At 37.1% G+C, this 14,883-nt stretch overlaps 1 protein-coding gene across 1 annotated transcript in view; it reads left to right on the top strand.

Annotated features, from left to right (window-relative positions):
* The window catches only part of TMPRSS3 (transmembrane serine protease 3), a 58,779-nt gene that overhangs the window by 28,728 nt on the left and 15,168 nt on the right, over positions 1-14,883 (top strand). The window contains exons 6-8 of the mRNA XM_007493179.3: positions 865-990; positions 10,717-10,760; positions 11,952-12,117. Of these exons, the coding sequence (XP_007493241.2) occupies positions 865-990; positions 10,717-10,760; positions 11,952-12,117 (336 nt within the window). The remainder of the gene's footprint in view (positions 1-864; positions 991-10,716; positions 10,761-11,951; positions 12,118-14,883) is intronic.

Genomic DNA, 14,883 nt, shown 5'->3' with positions numbered 1-14,883 from the left:
GGCTCTCTCTATTTTCTGTGCTGTTCTGCTTCTCATATATTAGGTAATGATCCTGTTGAATAACACCCGATGGCTGTAAACATAACATAATTTCCCTGTTTATCACTTTGAACTATTTTTGCCATTGCATTTTCTAAGATTCATATTTCTACCGTTGCGTTTTTACATTTTGTTTTGTCTGAAGCTTAATCAATTCTACTCGAGCCCTTCATTTGAACCCTGTGCAGATGTTTATGAGGAATATCTATTGTTTCAAAAAATTTATTTAATTAGTCAACTTAGAACATTATTCCTTGGTTACAAGAATCCTATTCTTTCCCTCCCCTCCCTTCTCATAGCTGACGCGCAATTCCACTGGGTTTTACTTGGGTCCTTGATCAGAGCCCATTTCCATGTTGTTGATGTTTGCATTGGGTTGTTCATTCAGAGTCTCCATCCCCAGCCATGTCCCCTCAGCCCATGTGATCAAGCAGCTGTTTTTCTTCTGTGTTTCTGCTCCCACGGTGTTTCCTCTGAATGTGGACGGTGTTCTTTCTATGAGGAATATCTTAATCCGAAATGAACATCTTACACTTTCTTACATCCATAGAGGCCTGATTTATAAAAGATAGAAATCTGGCCTCAGACCCTTCCCAGCTGGGTGACCCTGGGCAAGTCACTTGACTCCCATGGCCTAGCCCTGACCGCTCTTCTGCCTTGGAACCAACACAGAGTATTGACTCCAAGACGGAAGGTGGGGTTTAAAAAAAAGATAGAAATAGTAAAAAAAAAAAAGTCAACTTTTGAGTTGAGGTCAAGTTCATCCGAGAGATAAAAATAAATATAATAGTTGTGATGGTGATTTATATTTCTCATTTTTTGCAGCTATATAAGTTCACGTACCATGAGGTTAGAGTCAGTCGAGGAGGAATTGCAAGAGGAATTTGTTTCCATGAATCACCTCATACCCGAAAATAAGGTGACCTCTTTACACCATGCAGTATATGTGAGGTAAGCTGCTCATAGCCTGGGTGCTGTGGGTGGTTTCTCCACCAATGCAAACCGAAATCCCTTCGTGTTCTGGCACGTAGCTTTCATGACTTGCTGAATCTCTTTCTTCCTCGTCCCTCCGCCCCAAACATTTCCGAAGTGGTATTCTAATGGCCGTCATGCCTTTCTCGCTTCCATGGACCCACCCGAGCTTGTGATGGCCTCAAGGACCCGGGATTGAGCATCGGCATCATTAGGCTAGCGCTGGACATTAGTATCTAATGAAACAAATGATAAAACTGACCAAAAAGCAAAAAGTATCCACAGAAACTTAGACTCCAACCCTGGGATATTGAAAATATTCAAAAAAAACCATAGGCCACTTGGTTAGATTCATTACATAGAGAACGTTCTAGCTACTCACATCTTGCTGGAAGATGCCGGCGCTCAGATCGGGCTTACGTGTGCTAGAAGCACAGATCACATTCTGAAAGCTGACCACTCACGCCTAGTCTGTTTCCAGAAGTTACTCGGCGGTTTGGGACAGAACCTCCAGCAACAAGCCCTAATGAGGATGACTAAAACATTCAGGAGGTACACCTTCTAAAAATCATGTGTACCAGCCTTGGTGCAGACAGTGCGTAAGATTCCTAAGCCTGTCCTCAGTATCCTTAGGCTTCTGATGGGTGAACATAAATCTGAAAGGGCAACAATGAGACCCTCATCAATCCTGGTTCCACTGGGTAGCTTGCTCTGTTTCTTTTTCTTTGGTTGTATTATTTAATGATTAAATTTATACATAGTAAAAAGCCTTATGAGAAAGGAAATGTAGACAAAAGGACTTAATCCTAAAGAAGTACTAAGTTTCCACTTGTAAATATAACTTGGAAAAACAATAGCTATAAGAAATGGCAACTGGTGATCATGATGAAATAACAGATACAAAAATAGAGGATGCTAAACTGAGAAAGGGATATAATGTTCTCTAGAAAGCAATCAATCAAGAAGAATTTGATAATAGCCTACTATGTGCCAGGCATTATGCTAGGCTTTAATTTCGACCTTTTGCCTGTCCAATTAACAAAAATATATCAAGCAATCACGAGGAGGAAAACATGCATTAAGAAAAAACACCTTTTAGGAAATAATTGAACTCTAGACTGCTGAGATCCAATTCAAGTAGGTCCAAATCTTATTGTATATTACAACTTTTGGAGGGAATATAAACATGTTCACATCTGTTTTTCATGCTATAGAAAGCACATCTCCTGTCTCTTCACAAACACATTATTGAATAATTGCAGCTTACGTTAATATAGTGCTTTCCAATTTGTAAAGCGATTTCTTCACAACAATCTCATGAAGCAGCATGCCATTATGACTAGAACACAGACTTGGAATCAGGAAGATTCAGTTTCAAATCTTACCTTGGATATTTAACAGCTATGTGAGCCTGGTCAGAGCACTTAAACATCCTGGGACTCAGTTTCCTTATCTATAAAACAAGGGGCTTGGGTTTGCTGACCTCTAAGACACCTTCCAGTTCTAAAACTAAGATCTTATGACTCTCTGAACCTTATGGCATAGTACTGCAAGCATGAGACGCATCATCCCTTGTCTACTATCACACAGCTAGAAGGCAGAATATTTGTTAATCAGGACCAGATCTTCTTTTTCCAAATCTGGATTCCTTTCTACAGCACCAGGCTGACTCTCAAAAACAATCTTTGTCCAACTTAAGTTACGATCACACAAAGTAAGAAGGAAGTTGTCCCTGACATACATGATCCCTAAGCTCAGGTTAAAGAAAATCCAAGTATTCTTTGAGAATTTAGTGGCCCTTTCTTATATCTCGGGCTAAAATTTTGAAGAAAATTATGTGTATAATATCAGAAATGTTTATATTAAGCCGTGGTTTGTTTAAGAGACAGACCATATCTCTATCACATGGAAAAAGTAGTGGATGTATATCTCAGAAATAAGCTAATCAATAACAGGATAAATATGTATTTTTGCATCATTTATTTATGTATTTTAAAATTTCTACCTCCCACCATAGCAATAATGACAACCTACCTGAATTAATTTCTCATTGATTAATGTACTTCCATTATATCATCACAGTGACTTCCTAACCTTGGAGGCCATTATTCAAATTTCATTCTCCATCTACCATGAACAATCCTTTATTTCCATCTCCCATAGCCCAACTTCTCCAATATCCCACCCTAAAGCTATCCAACCCTTCTGTTGTACTTCCTGAAATATTTACTTTCCTTTTAAAACATTTCCTTTTTCATTCTTTCCATCTTTTTGTGTTCACTGAAGCCTGGTTTTCTCCTAAAGATACAGCTTCCCTGATCACTTTTCCCAGTTCTAGTTACACTTTCTCTCATACCCTCAACTCACTAGTTATGATGGGGAAATCAAAATATTCCTTGTTTTTCATGAAAGCCACATTAAAGCTTTCCCTTTATCACTATGTCCTTCTTTGATATTCTTTCAACTTATAACCCTATCAAGGTTCTAGTAGTTATTAACTACAACCTTCAGGGCACTTTTCTTCATTCTTCAGTGCATTCAGCGATTGATTCAATCTCTTCCCCAATTTTTGTCCTCATACCAAAGACTTTCAACATGTCTGTTGATACTCCCTTAAATAGACTAAACTTCCAGTTTCTCAACTTACTCTTTTTTCATGATCTCCTCCTCTAGCCTACTACTACTGCTATACAGAGAGATGATCATATCCTTGATCTTTCTAGTATGCACAAATGTTCCTTGTTTATAGTCACAAACTCTAAAATTCATTTATGATCATAATGTGCTGTCATTACACCTCTCCCTAGACAATGCAATGCTAAACCCTTCATCCTCACAGTGACCTCTAATGCTTCCCTCTTTCCATTCTTTCCCAAGGTATTAGCCCATGAAATAACTATATCCTCCATTCTTCCTCATCTTGAATACTTGGGGAATTAATTCACTTACTTTAAAAAAGTATCTATTTTTAACATTCATTAAAAAAAAAACAACTATCTTCCATCTTAGAAACAATACTGTGTATTGGTTCCAAATCAGAAGCACAGTTACGATTAGGTAAAGGGACGAGTGACAGAGGCTGGCACATAAGAAAAGTGCCAGGCTGAAGAGTGTGTGTAACTGATCACTTCAATGGGGGAGGGGCCCCAAGGGATTGGAATCTTGAGGAGGAGAAGACTGGCTGGTAGAGGAGTTGGTCTCTCAGAAGCCAAAGAGAGAAGGTGGAAAAACACTTTTTCCTGAGAGTTTCCCATCTTTCCTGCTGGTGACTGGAAATCTTTCCCCCAACATTTCCCAATTGAAAAAACCATTGAAGAGGAAGTCTGAGAAAGACATTTTAAATCTTTGTCCAACTTTACTTCAGCTCCTGTTGCCCTGAGTCTGAACTGTGGCCAAGGGGCCAAACCCAGGGTGAGTCAACCTGACTTTCTTTCAGGGGGCTTAGACTGCCAAGGCTTGAGTTCCCCCCCAAATTCAAGAAGGGAGGGAAAAGGGTTTTAGATTGAGACAGGGACCCCCTTTTCCCACTTTCCTTTCCCATTTCTTCCCTGCTAGTTATTCTTTGTTAACCCCTGATTGAGTTGACATTAAAATAGTTATCTTTTCCCCAAGTTGAGTGTGAGTGAACAGATCAAGGGGAGACCCTTTGGTCTCAAGCAGTGGAGGGGAGACAAGAGGGGAAAGAGTGAATCTGGGAGAGGGAAGTTAAGGAGGGAAGGCAGAAAGGCAGAATACCTTCTGTCTGAGAATTGAGTATCAGTTCTAATGCAGAAGAACGGCAAGGCTTAGGACTCTGGGGTCAAATGACTTGCCCAGGGTCAAATAGCTAGGAAGTGTCTAAGGCTATATTTGAGTATGGGTCTTTCAAAACCACATCTGGCATTCTATCTGCTCTGCTAACTTTCAGTTTTAATATTGATTTGGTTTTCTTTCTTTTTTCCATCAAATTGACCAATGACTTATCTGTTCAGTTGTTTCAGTGGTATCCAATTCTTTATGCCCCATGTGAGTTTTTCCTGTAAATGACATTGTGGTGGTTTGCCATTTCCTTCTTCATCTCATTTAATAGATGAGGAAATTGAGGCAAACAAGGTTAAGTGACTTGTCCAGGGTTACATGGCTAGCAAGTGTTTGAAGCCAGATGTGAACTCAGAAAGATGTATTCCTTGAATTCAGGCCTGACCCTTTATCTGCTTCTTTATAGATAGTGCCTTCTTACCACAATTTAGCTTCCTTCCCCTTTTTCTTAACAAGTCTGTTTTCATTTTTTTTTTAAAGTCTGAGATCATAACTGCTACCCCTGCCTTTTTAATTATTTTGCTTCAGTTAAAGCCCCAAATTATTCACTCTGTCCATGTCTTTTCAATTCAAAATGTGTTTCTTATAAACAACACATTTCTGGATTCTTCTTTTCAATCCATTCTGTTGTCTGGTTCCATTTTATGAGTGATTTCATCCCATTTGTATTCACCATTATGATTAGTAATTGTGCATTTCCCCCCTCCCATTCTCTTCTGTTTATTCTTTTCTTTTCCTCTTTTTCCCTAATTCTCCCTTCAAAAGTCCACTTTTCTTTTGACTTCTGCTTTACTTAATCTTCAGTCCCTTTTCATTCTCTTAGCTTTTCCCCCTCCTGCTTCTCTATTTTATAATACAGATTTCTATGTGAGTGTGTGTGTGTGTGTATTTTTCCCTTTTTGAACCAGTTCAGTTAAGAGAGAGGTTCAAGGTTACCTGTTCTGTTTCTTTCCTCCACCACTATAAAAACTCTTCCTTTTGAGCCTCTTTTCTGAGAGACAGTACCCTGAAATCTTATTTCCTTTCTCCTATTGCATCTCTTTTATCCTTCCATAATTTTTTAGAGAATACTCCCAACATAATCAATTAACACCCATGCCCTTTGTCTACATAGACTTCTTCTAACTGCCCTAATGAGGATAAAAATTCTTAGGAGTTACGTGTATCATCTTCCTACATAGAAATATGTGGGCATTTAACTGTATTAAGTTCCTTTTGATTTCTGATTCATATTTACCTTTATATATCTCCTTGAGTCTGTCAGATTTTCTATTCAGTTCTAGTCTTTTTCTTAAGAGTGCTTGAAAGTTCTCAATTTCATCAAATATCCTTTTTGTTCTTAAAGATTATACTCAGTTTTGGTGGGTCAGTTATTCTTAGTTTTAATCTCACTTCTTTGCCTTCCAGAATATCATACCCAAGGCCTCTGCTCCTTTATCATGGCAGCTCCTAAATTTTGTGTAATTCTGACTATGATTTTACAGTATGTGAATGCCTTTTTTCCTGTATGCTTGCACTGTTTTTATGTTTGGTCTGGGAGTTTTAGAATTCAGTTATAATATTTCTGAGAGATTTCATTTTTGGATCTGAGACTGTTAATATTTTTTATCTCTATTTTGCCTCCTGGTTCTAAGATATCTTGTCAGTTTTCTTTATAATTTCTTGAAATGTGATGTGTAGGCTCTTTTTTAGAGTTGAATAACTATCACATCATTGGTCTTCAATCTGTTTTGTAAAACAGATTCCAGTGTGATATTTTACATTTTTTTCTAGTGCTTTATTTGTTTTATTGTTTCTTGATGTCTCATAGAATCAATAACTTCCACTCAATCAATTCTGATTTTAAAAATAATATTATTAAAACATATTTTGCTTTCCCTATTACATATGATAATAAATTTAAAAATATTTTCCACAATTATAAGATTCAAATTGTTTCCCTCCTTTATTCCCTTCCCTCCCCCCTCTTGGAGATGGTAAGTAAATTTGATCTGTTTTATACATGTATTATCATGCAAAACATACTTCCATATTGGTAATTGTTGTAAGAAAATAGTCATTAAACCCCCCCCCCCCCAATAAAACCATAAATATACTCTAAAGGATAGTATGCTTTGGTCTGCATCTGACTCCAGGCTGGAGGTAGAAAGTATTTTTTTATCATAAGTCCTGAAGCATCATTCCAGATCATTGATTTTTGAGAGTAGCTAAGTCTTTCATAGTTGATCATTGTGCAGTATTGCTGCTGCTATGTACAATGTTCTCCTGGTTCTGTTTATTTTGTTCTGCATCAATTCATGTAGATCTTTCCAGCTTTTTCTGAAACCATCCTACTTATCTTTTCTTAGAGTACAACAGCAACACATTCCACAATTTGTTCACTCATTCCCAAAGAGATAAAAGTGGCTATAAACCAGTGAATACCCTTTGATCTTGTAATACCACTAATTTATCTATTCAGTAACATACCAATTATTCTACAAAATGATTATTTAATAGAGCTAGAAAAAATAGTAAATCTCTCTACTAAAGAGATCACAAAAAAGGGAGAAGGACCTACTTTTACCAAAATATTTATAGCAGCTCTTTTTGTGGTGGCAAATTGGAAATTGAGGGGATGTCCATTATTTTGGGAATGATTGAATCATTTTTCTCCTATTTCAAGACTCCCAGTTCCCTTGTGATAGACCGCAACTGCTCTTCACCCTGTAATTGTGATCTTGGATTATATAATAGGCAATGGAATTGCCAAGTGGTCCTACTACCAGTGCCTGTACAGGGGTCCCCTACCATTGCTTTCTGACTCATTGTCCAATCCCTTACTGTTTCTGGATGGTTAGAGCTCTGGAAATGTTAGAGCTACTGCTACTGTTACTATATGTACATCCTCTAAGGCTGGTATTATCATGCTGTACTCTGGGCCAAAGAGTGTCCCCCCAAACTCTTTCAAAACGTATACGTTGTCTTGGGCAGGAAAAATGCCTCACCTTCACCTTTAGTTAGCTGTTATGCTCCAGAACTCAATTTGATGCTTTATCTTAAATTTGTTTGGAGGTGAATGGTGGGAGAGTTCAATTAGAATGTTCCCTCTACTCTGCTATCTTGGCTCTGCCTCTGGACCTAGTTTAATTGTGTGTTTTTTTAAACCCTTCCTGGCAAGAGCAGTAAGGATCAGGCAATTGAGGTTAAGTGGCTTGCTCAGGGTCTGAGGCCAAATTTGAACCCAGGTTTTTTTCAGCAGACCTGGCACTCTGTCTATTATACTACCTAGCTGTCCCCAGAACTAGTTCAATTCTATACTATTCTCTTCTCTTGAATTTCTTGCCCTCTTATCCTATCACTGATGTTGCGCTGCCTAACCTTGGATTACTTAGCCTTGGATTACTTCCACCATCTGCTATTTTTACTCCTACTAGAGTGCTGCTAAATGAAGATGGAGAAAACCAATAAACTGCCGAATGGGCTTATTACAAATTTATATTATATCTATTATGCTCTGACTTAAGGCAATCCTTAATTAATTGATGATCCTGCCCACCTCACTTCTACAGCATTTCCAAATATTTTCCTCCCTCCTAAAATATCCCACCTATACCCCAATCAGATGAGGATATTACATTTTACTGAAAACCAATTAGGCCATTTGCTGAGAACTCCATCTTCTCTCTTCCCCCCATCCTTATATTATTTGGATTTATTTTGTTACTATCTCCTCCTTTACCCTTTCCTCACAAGAAGAGGCAGACATTTTCCTTGTCTAAGCAAAGCTCTCTATGTATGTACACACACACATACATGATCCTTTTCCATCCAATTTCTCTAGAAAATTGTAACGTAAATCACCTTCACTCCCTCAGTAATCTTCAATCTCTCCCTAAATACTATCTGCTTCCTTATTTCTTCAATTGAAAATTAACAAACAACAACCTATCTTAAGACAGTTTTCCTTCTTAGCTATGGTGCTATCTATCTCTTCTCCCTTTTATGGTTAACCTCCTTGAGAATGTTGCCTATAATCAGGGCTACTAGTTCTTTTTTTGTCTTCCTCTTTTTATGTTCTTCAGTTGTGCTTCCTATTTCATCATTTAATCAGTATTGCTCTCTACAAAGTTACAATGGTCTCTTAATTTCCAAATCTGATAACTTTTCTCAGTCCTCATCTACTTGGCGTTTTTGGGAACTTGAATGCTATTCAACACTTTTTCTTTGGACAATCATCTCTAGATTTCTGTCACACTCTTCTTCTTTGACTCCTCTGACCCCTCCTTCTCAGCCTCCTTTGCTGTATTTTCATCTGGATCATGCTTGCTAACCACTGGTATTCCTCAAGGCTCTGTGCTGGTCCATCTATTTTCTCTGTATGCTTTTTTTACTTGGTAACCTGATCATTTCCCATAAATTCAACTATGCAGGTGGTTTTTAGACCTATTAATATAGTCCTAACTCCTGTCTTAAAATTCAAGATACTATCTCTAACTGCCCATTGGTATCTCAAATTGAATGGTCTATAAATATCTTAAATCTCGCTATGTCCAAATCTGAACTCAATATCTTTCCCCTAACCTTCCACTCTTTCTAATTTCACTATTACTATCAAAATATCTCCATTCTCTTAGTCAGTCAGGCTTACAATCTAGGTGTCATCCGTAACTCTTCATTCTATCTCACCTTTCATCAATTTGTTACAAATTCCTGTTGATTTTTCTTCCGTAACGTCTCTCTTTTATTCTCCCTTCTCTCCTGTGACCCTGCCACCATGATGATGTATAGATTCTCATCATGGTGTGCCTACACTATTGCAATAGCCTTCTGACTGGTCTCCCTAACTCAACTTTCTCCCTGCCAAGTCAATCCTCTATTCATCTGTCAAAACTATATTCCTGAATCTATTCAATAAACTCAAGTGGTCCTTTATTATTAATAGTACCAAGTATAAAATCCTCTTTTTGGCTTTCAAAGTGCTTCATGGACCTTCCCTACCTTCCCAGTCTACTTATACCTAACTCCCTTCAGTATATCCTATGGTCCATTGAAATTAGCCTCCTTGCTCTCCCTTGAACACAATACTCCATTTCTTGATTCTCCATTTTCACTGGCTCTCTTCCATTCCCATAATTATTTCTCTCATCATATCTAGCTCATTTTTCCTCTGAATTCCTTGAGATCCTGGTTAAAAGCCTATCTTCTGCAGCAACTTTTCTCTATATCTCTCGATGCTGGTGCCTTCCCTTTAAGAGTATTTGCAATTTATTTTATAAACACACATAGACATATATTGTGTGACTCCATCATAAGATGTGTGTATGTGTATCTAATTTATAAATAATTATTTTCTCCCATTACTATGATGAAGAGGAATTATGGTTTTTTTTTTTGTTTGGTTTGGGTTTGCTTTTTTCTTTTTGTGTGTGTGTCCTTAGAATTTAGAACCAGAATAATGTCTGGAACAAAGTAAACAATTAATGTTCATTGACTCAACTGAACTTTTCCACTGTCACCTCCCCCAATGAAAAAGAAAACATAACAAAGTAGCCCTCACAAGAGACCTGTATAGTACACTAAAATAAATTATTTATTTTGTTATGGCCAAACATGTATTTCTCATTCTAGATTTTAAATATAACCCCTCTTTGGCCAGAGGTATGTAGCTTCAGTCTTCTGGACTCATAGTTTATTAGTGTATAACACTTGAATATTAATGTTATTTACCATAATTTTTGTTATTTATATCTCAGTTATCTCTTTCATAACATATTGAAGTTATGATCCTTGTTCTACTATGGGAGAAATCTAAATAACCATTATCCCAGTATTTAAAAAATTACTTTAATAATCTCAACAACCAAGAAATGTGTTTTATGGGAAATGTATTTTGAGAAAAAAGACTTACTATTGTTTCTATTTTAGGGAGAATTGTGCATCTGGACGTGTAGTCATCTTAAAGTGTACGAGTAAGTATTTTGGAATATCAATGATATGAAAATTAGAGAAGATTTCTCTATTTGGTTTGTCTGTTTGACAATAGCATGCCCTCTAAGGGGCCATTTTGATTTCTATCTTTTTAAATTAAAGGTCAAGAAATATGTATAATATATTTCAGTCTAAGAGAGTTAGTTTCTCCCAGATATAGGCTAGGGAGTCAGAACTGATGCTTTCTGATAATAGGATGGATATATTCCCATGTTATTTACTAAATAAAGGTTCGAGGTCAAAAGATTGTTGTTCCTTTCTAACAAGTAACAAGGCAATGACTGGTTTATTCTCTTGGGAGAGCTTTACTCTTGTCAAACCAAGTCATGCAAGGCTAGCAACAATTTTTTAAGCAGTCGATTCTAAGCACTGAAGATGCAAAGGTAGGCAGAAAGTTCCATATAGGATAACAGATCAAATTTCTGTAACTTTTAAAGGATTTCAAAATGCATTCTTTAGTGTAATCCTCTGAATTGGGAAGTGCGAAGAGATTAGATTGCTAAGGAAAAGTATAGAGATAGAGTAGGAGAGTATCTGGCGTAGATCCTTAAGGAGTGGGAGAAAATGGAGGTCTCTGGCAAAGGAGACCAAGAAGGGGAGTTTAAGCATGTAGGAGGATGTGCATGAGAAAGATGAAGAGAAAGAAAGTATGCTAGCCTGCAGAGATGGCAGACTTAAGGATAGGAAAGATTTTCCTGTATTTGTAGAGAAGGAGCTAGATTACGAGAAAGCAGAGAACATGAATTTGTAGTGGACCTATATGGTGAAATCTCACAATTTCCTCAAAATGCAATGGTTCTGGAGCAGGATACAGGAAATAGGAGAAAAGCAGTGAAAAGACAAAGGCACCATGGATCCCGGAGCGTGGAAAGGGAAGTATCTTGTTGACATTGTAGATTTGAGACCATGAAGAGAGGTTGATGAGCTAGAACTGAGGTGAGACTGGGGGAAAAGTCAGGTTGAGGAAGAGAGAGGGGAAGAGAAAAAGGAGATTATAATAAGAGAATTGAATTGACCTTAATTTAATTCAACCGAATTGATGATTGCATGGAAGGTGACTCCTTTTCTGACAGCAATCTCTTTGAGAAATGGAGAGGGGAGAGGTAGTAACAAATGTCTTGGAGATGGTTAGACTAAGGAGATTTTTTACTTTTTTCTTCTTACTCCAACAGCCTGTGGTCTGAGGATAGGCTATTCCCCACGCATAGTCGGTGGAAACATGTCATCCCTTATGCAATGGCCCTGGCAGGTTAGCCTCCAGTTCCAGGGATATCATCTCTGTGGTGGCTCTCTCATCACTCCTGTGTGGATTGTTACTGCTGCCCATTGTGTTTATGAGTGAGTACTGGCATCATTGCTTATCTTACTGCTCCTTTATCAGTGCCTGCTAAACGCATTCCTTTCAGAAATTTCTTAAAGCATATCCACCTACAGAGAAAGAACTATTGGAGTTGGAATGCAGATAAAAGCACATGATTTTTCACTTGTTTATTTGGGTATGTATTTTGCAGTTTGGGTTTTATAGGATTATTCACTTACAAAATTGAACAATATGGAAATGTTTCACATCATAGTATGTGCATAATCCAGAGAAATAAAAATTAATCAAAGAATTTCTTAAAGTATATTATTATTCTACTGCAAAAAAGAGATATTGTAAATAGTTTTGTGTTCTCCACTCTTCCCACATTTTGTTTGAATAGATTTCTACTTGTTTATTGTGATTATGTGAGATAATTTTCCTTAACCTTCATTCCCTTTTCCCCTGCAGTATATTCCTTTCCTCTTCTCTTTGCATTCTTCTTTTTAGTTTGGCAAAACTTATAATTTAATCAATTTGTTTTTGTTTTGTCCTTTATAATTATTCATTTAGGTTTTCTTCTTTACGGTTCTTGGCTCCTGTATTTGAACTTCAAAGTTGCTATGTAGCTCTGGCCTTTAAAAAAAAATGCATCAGGAATGCTTGGAAGTTGTCTGTTCATTAAAGGATAGATTTACCCAGTAACATTATACTCAGTTTTGCTAGGTGTAGCTAGGATGTAAGCCTATATCCTCTGCCTTCTGGAATATTGTAACTCATGTGATTCTGACTGTAGTTTCTGAGACTTTGAATTCTCTCGCTTTGGCTGCTTGTAGTCTTCTCCCTTCAATATGGAAGCACTAGATTTTAGCTATGATGTTCTTGGGGAATTTTCCTTTCAGAAGGTGACTGGTGGATACTTTCTATAATCATTTTGACTTCTGATTCTCAGAGATACCTTTTCTCAAATATGTCTTAGATTTACTTCTATTTTCCTCATCTTTTGACTTTGTTTAAATATTTCTTGTTGTTCTATTGATTAATTGGCCTCTCTCTGGGTTATTCTTATTTTCAGGACATTTGTTGCTTGGATGAAACTTTACACTTTTGGTATTAACCTGTTAATTCCCTTTCAAATTCCTTCTTCTATAGCGTTTATTCCTTTCTCACCTTTCCCTTTAATATTCTCATTTTATTTATGGAAACATTTTAAACTACTTTGTGAACACATATTTCATCTCTCCCGGAAATCCTAGTTGAACTTGTGTCCAATCTGTATTTTTCATTGAAATTTATTTTATAGATGCATTAGAATCTTTCTCTCTTCTGGGTTTTTGTTGGAGGCTCTGTCTTTTTTATGGTGGAGTCTTTTTATTATTCCTTCATCCTCCTTTCTGACTTTGGATTTTTTGTTAAGCTACGTTTAGTTTTAGTGCCTTCCCTAGATTATGTCAAAATTTATTTTTTGCATAACTTTTTTTTCCCTGTAGTTGTTTGCATATTGTCTCTTTCATTAGACTGAACTCCTTGAGGAGGAAGACTGCATTTTGCCTTTTTTTTAAATCTCCCTCTACACTTAGTACAGTGTCTGACAAATCATTAGTACCTAATAAATGTTTATTGACTGACTGACAAACATTAAGGGACAAATTCTGTGCAGTTCTGGAGGAATCATCTGGGCCGATCTAGCTTCTACTTCCTTGGGATATCAAATGTTGGGTTATTACACCTTGGGAACAGTTAAACCAGGGACCTGAAAGCTTTTACTGATCCAGGGTAAGTCTGATCACTCTTCTCTTACTGTGAGCTCTGCATATTCTTTGAGTTGGAACAACATCTCAGGCTTGTCTCAGGTTGGAAATCCAGCATACTGATGCTGTTCTCAACCACTAGTAGCCTGCCAAAAGGCTCTTCTGGATCCTGTTTATTCTGGTCTTTTTGCCTTGGTTACTCTGCTACAGACTTTAGACTGGGCTAAGGTTGGAACTGGGACTTTGCTTTGCTTCTGGAGTCAGAACCACATAGTTGCTGCTTACTCCTGAATTTGTTCCTTGCCCAGTTTAAGACCTACAGATCAAAACCACTCTTTCCCCTAGAACCCCAACCCTGGGTTGTCCCTCCCTCAGTTGACACTAGACCTGTAATTGAATTATGGAACGTCCTCAAGATTCAATCCTTCTTTACTGTATTTGGGACCTCTTTTTGTCCTGTTCCACAGGCTTTCTCTGAGTTGAAATGCTTAAGTGTAGCCATTCTTGGCTGGGTACCATCCCCAGTACTCACAGACCTCCATTTGTCAATTTGGACTGGAAAAACAAATCATAATTTCCCCTCCTGGATTTCCCAATCAGTAGGTCCTTTCTAGTGTGTCTTCTGTGTGGAAGAATTGAGAATTTGAACTCATTTGTACTTCTTCCTGCTACTCCAAAATCTTGTTTCCATTCACTAAGACATTGGAATGTTACTTCAATATATAAATTCATATCCATAGTAGAAAACATGAAAATCATATCGCCAATTAAAGACATCAAAAAAGAAACAAATCAAAGAAGTTTTGAAATGACTTTTATGTGGATTTGTTTAGAAAAATAGGATTTTAGGATAAAAATTCAATACCAAATGATCACTACCAGATTATTGATAATTATCCTTAAATGCCAAGATCTTCAACCATTTATATCATAGAAAGAAATTGTGGAAATTGTAGTTCATGAACCAAATACATAGTAAGAGATGACCATTCAGCTACTTAAGTACCGCTTGTAAATCAACCAATAAAACATTTCCATAATACAAAGATAGGC

Source organism: Monodelphis domestica, chromosome 4 (assembly GCF_027887165.1).
Source record: "Monodelphis domestica isolate mMonDom1 chromosome 4, mMonDom1.pri, whole genome shotgun sequence".
In the NCBI taxonomy this organism is placed as follows: Eukaryota; Metazoa; Chordata; class Mammalia; order Didelphimorphia; family Didelphidae; genus Monodelphis; species Monodelphis domestica.
Note: the sequence above shows the minus strand (reverse complement) of the source record. Positions and strands in the feature narration are given on the sequence as shown.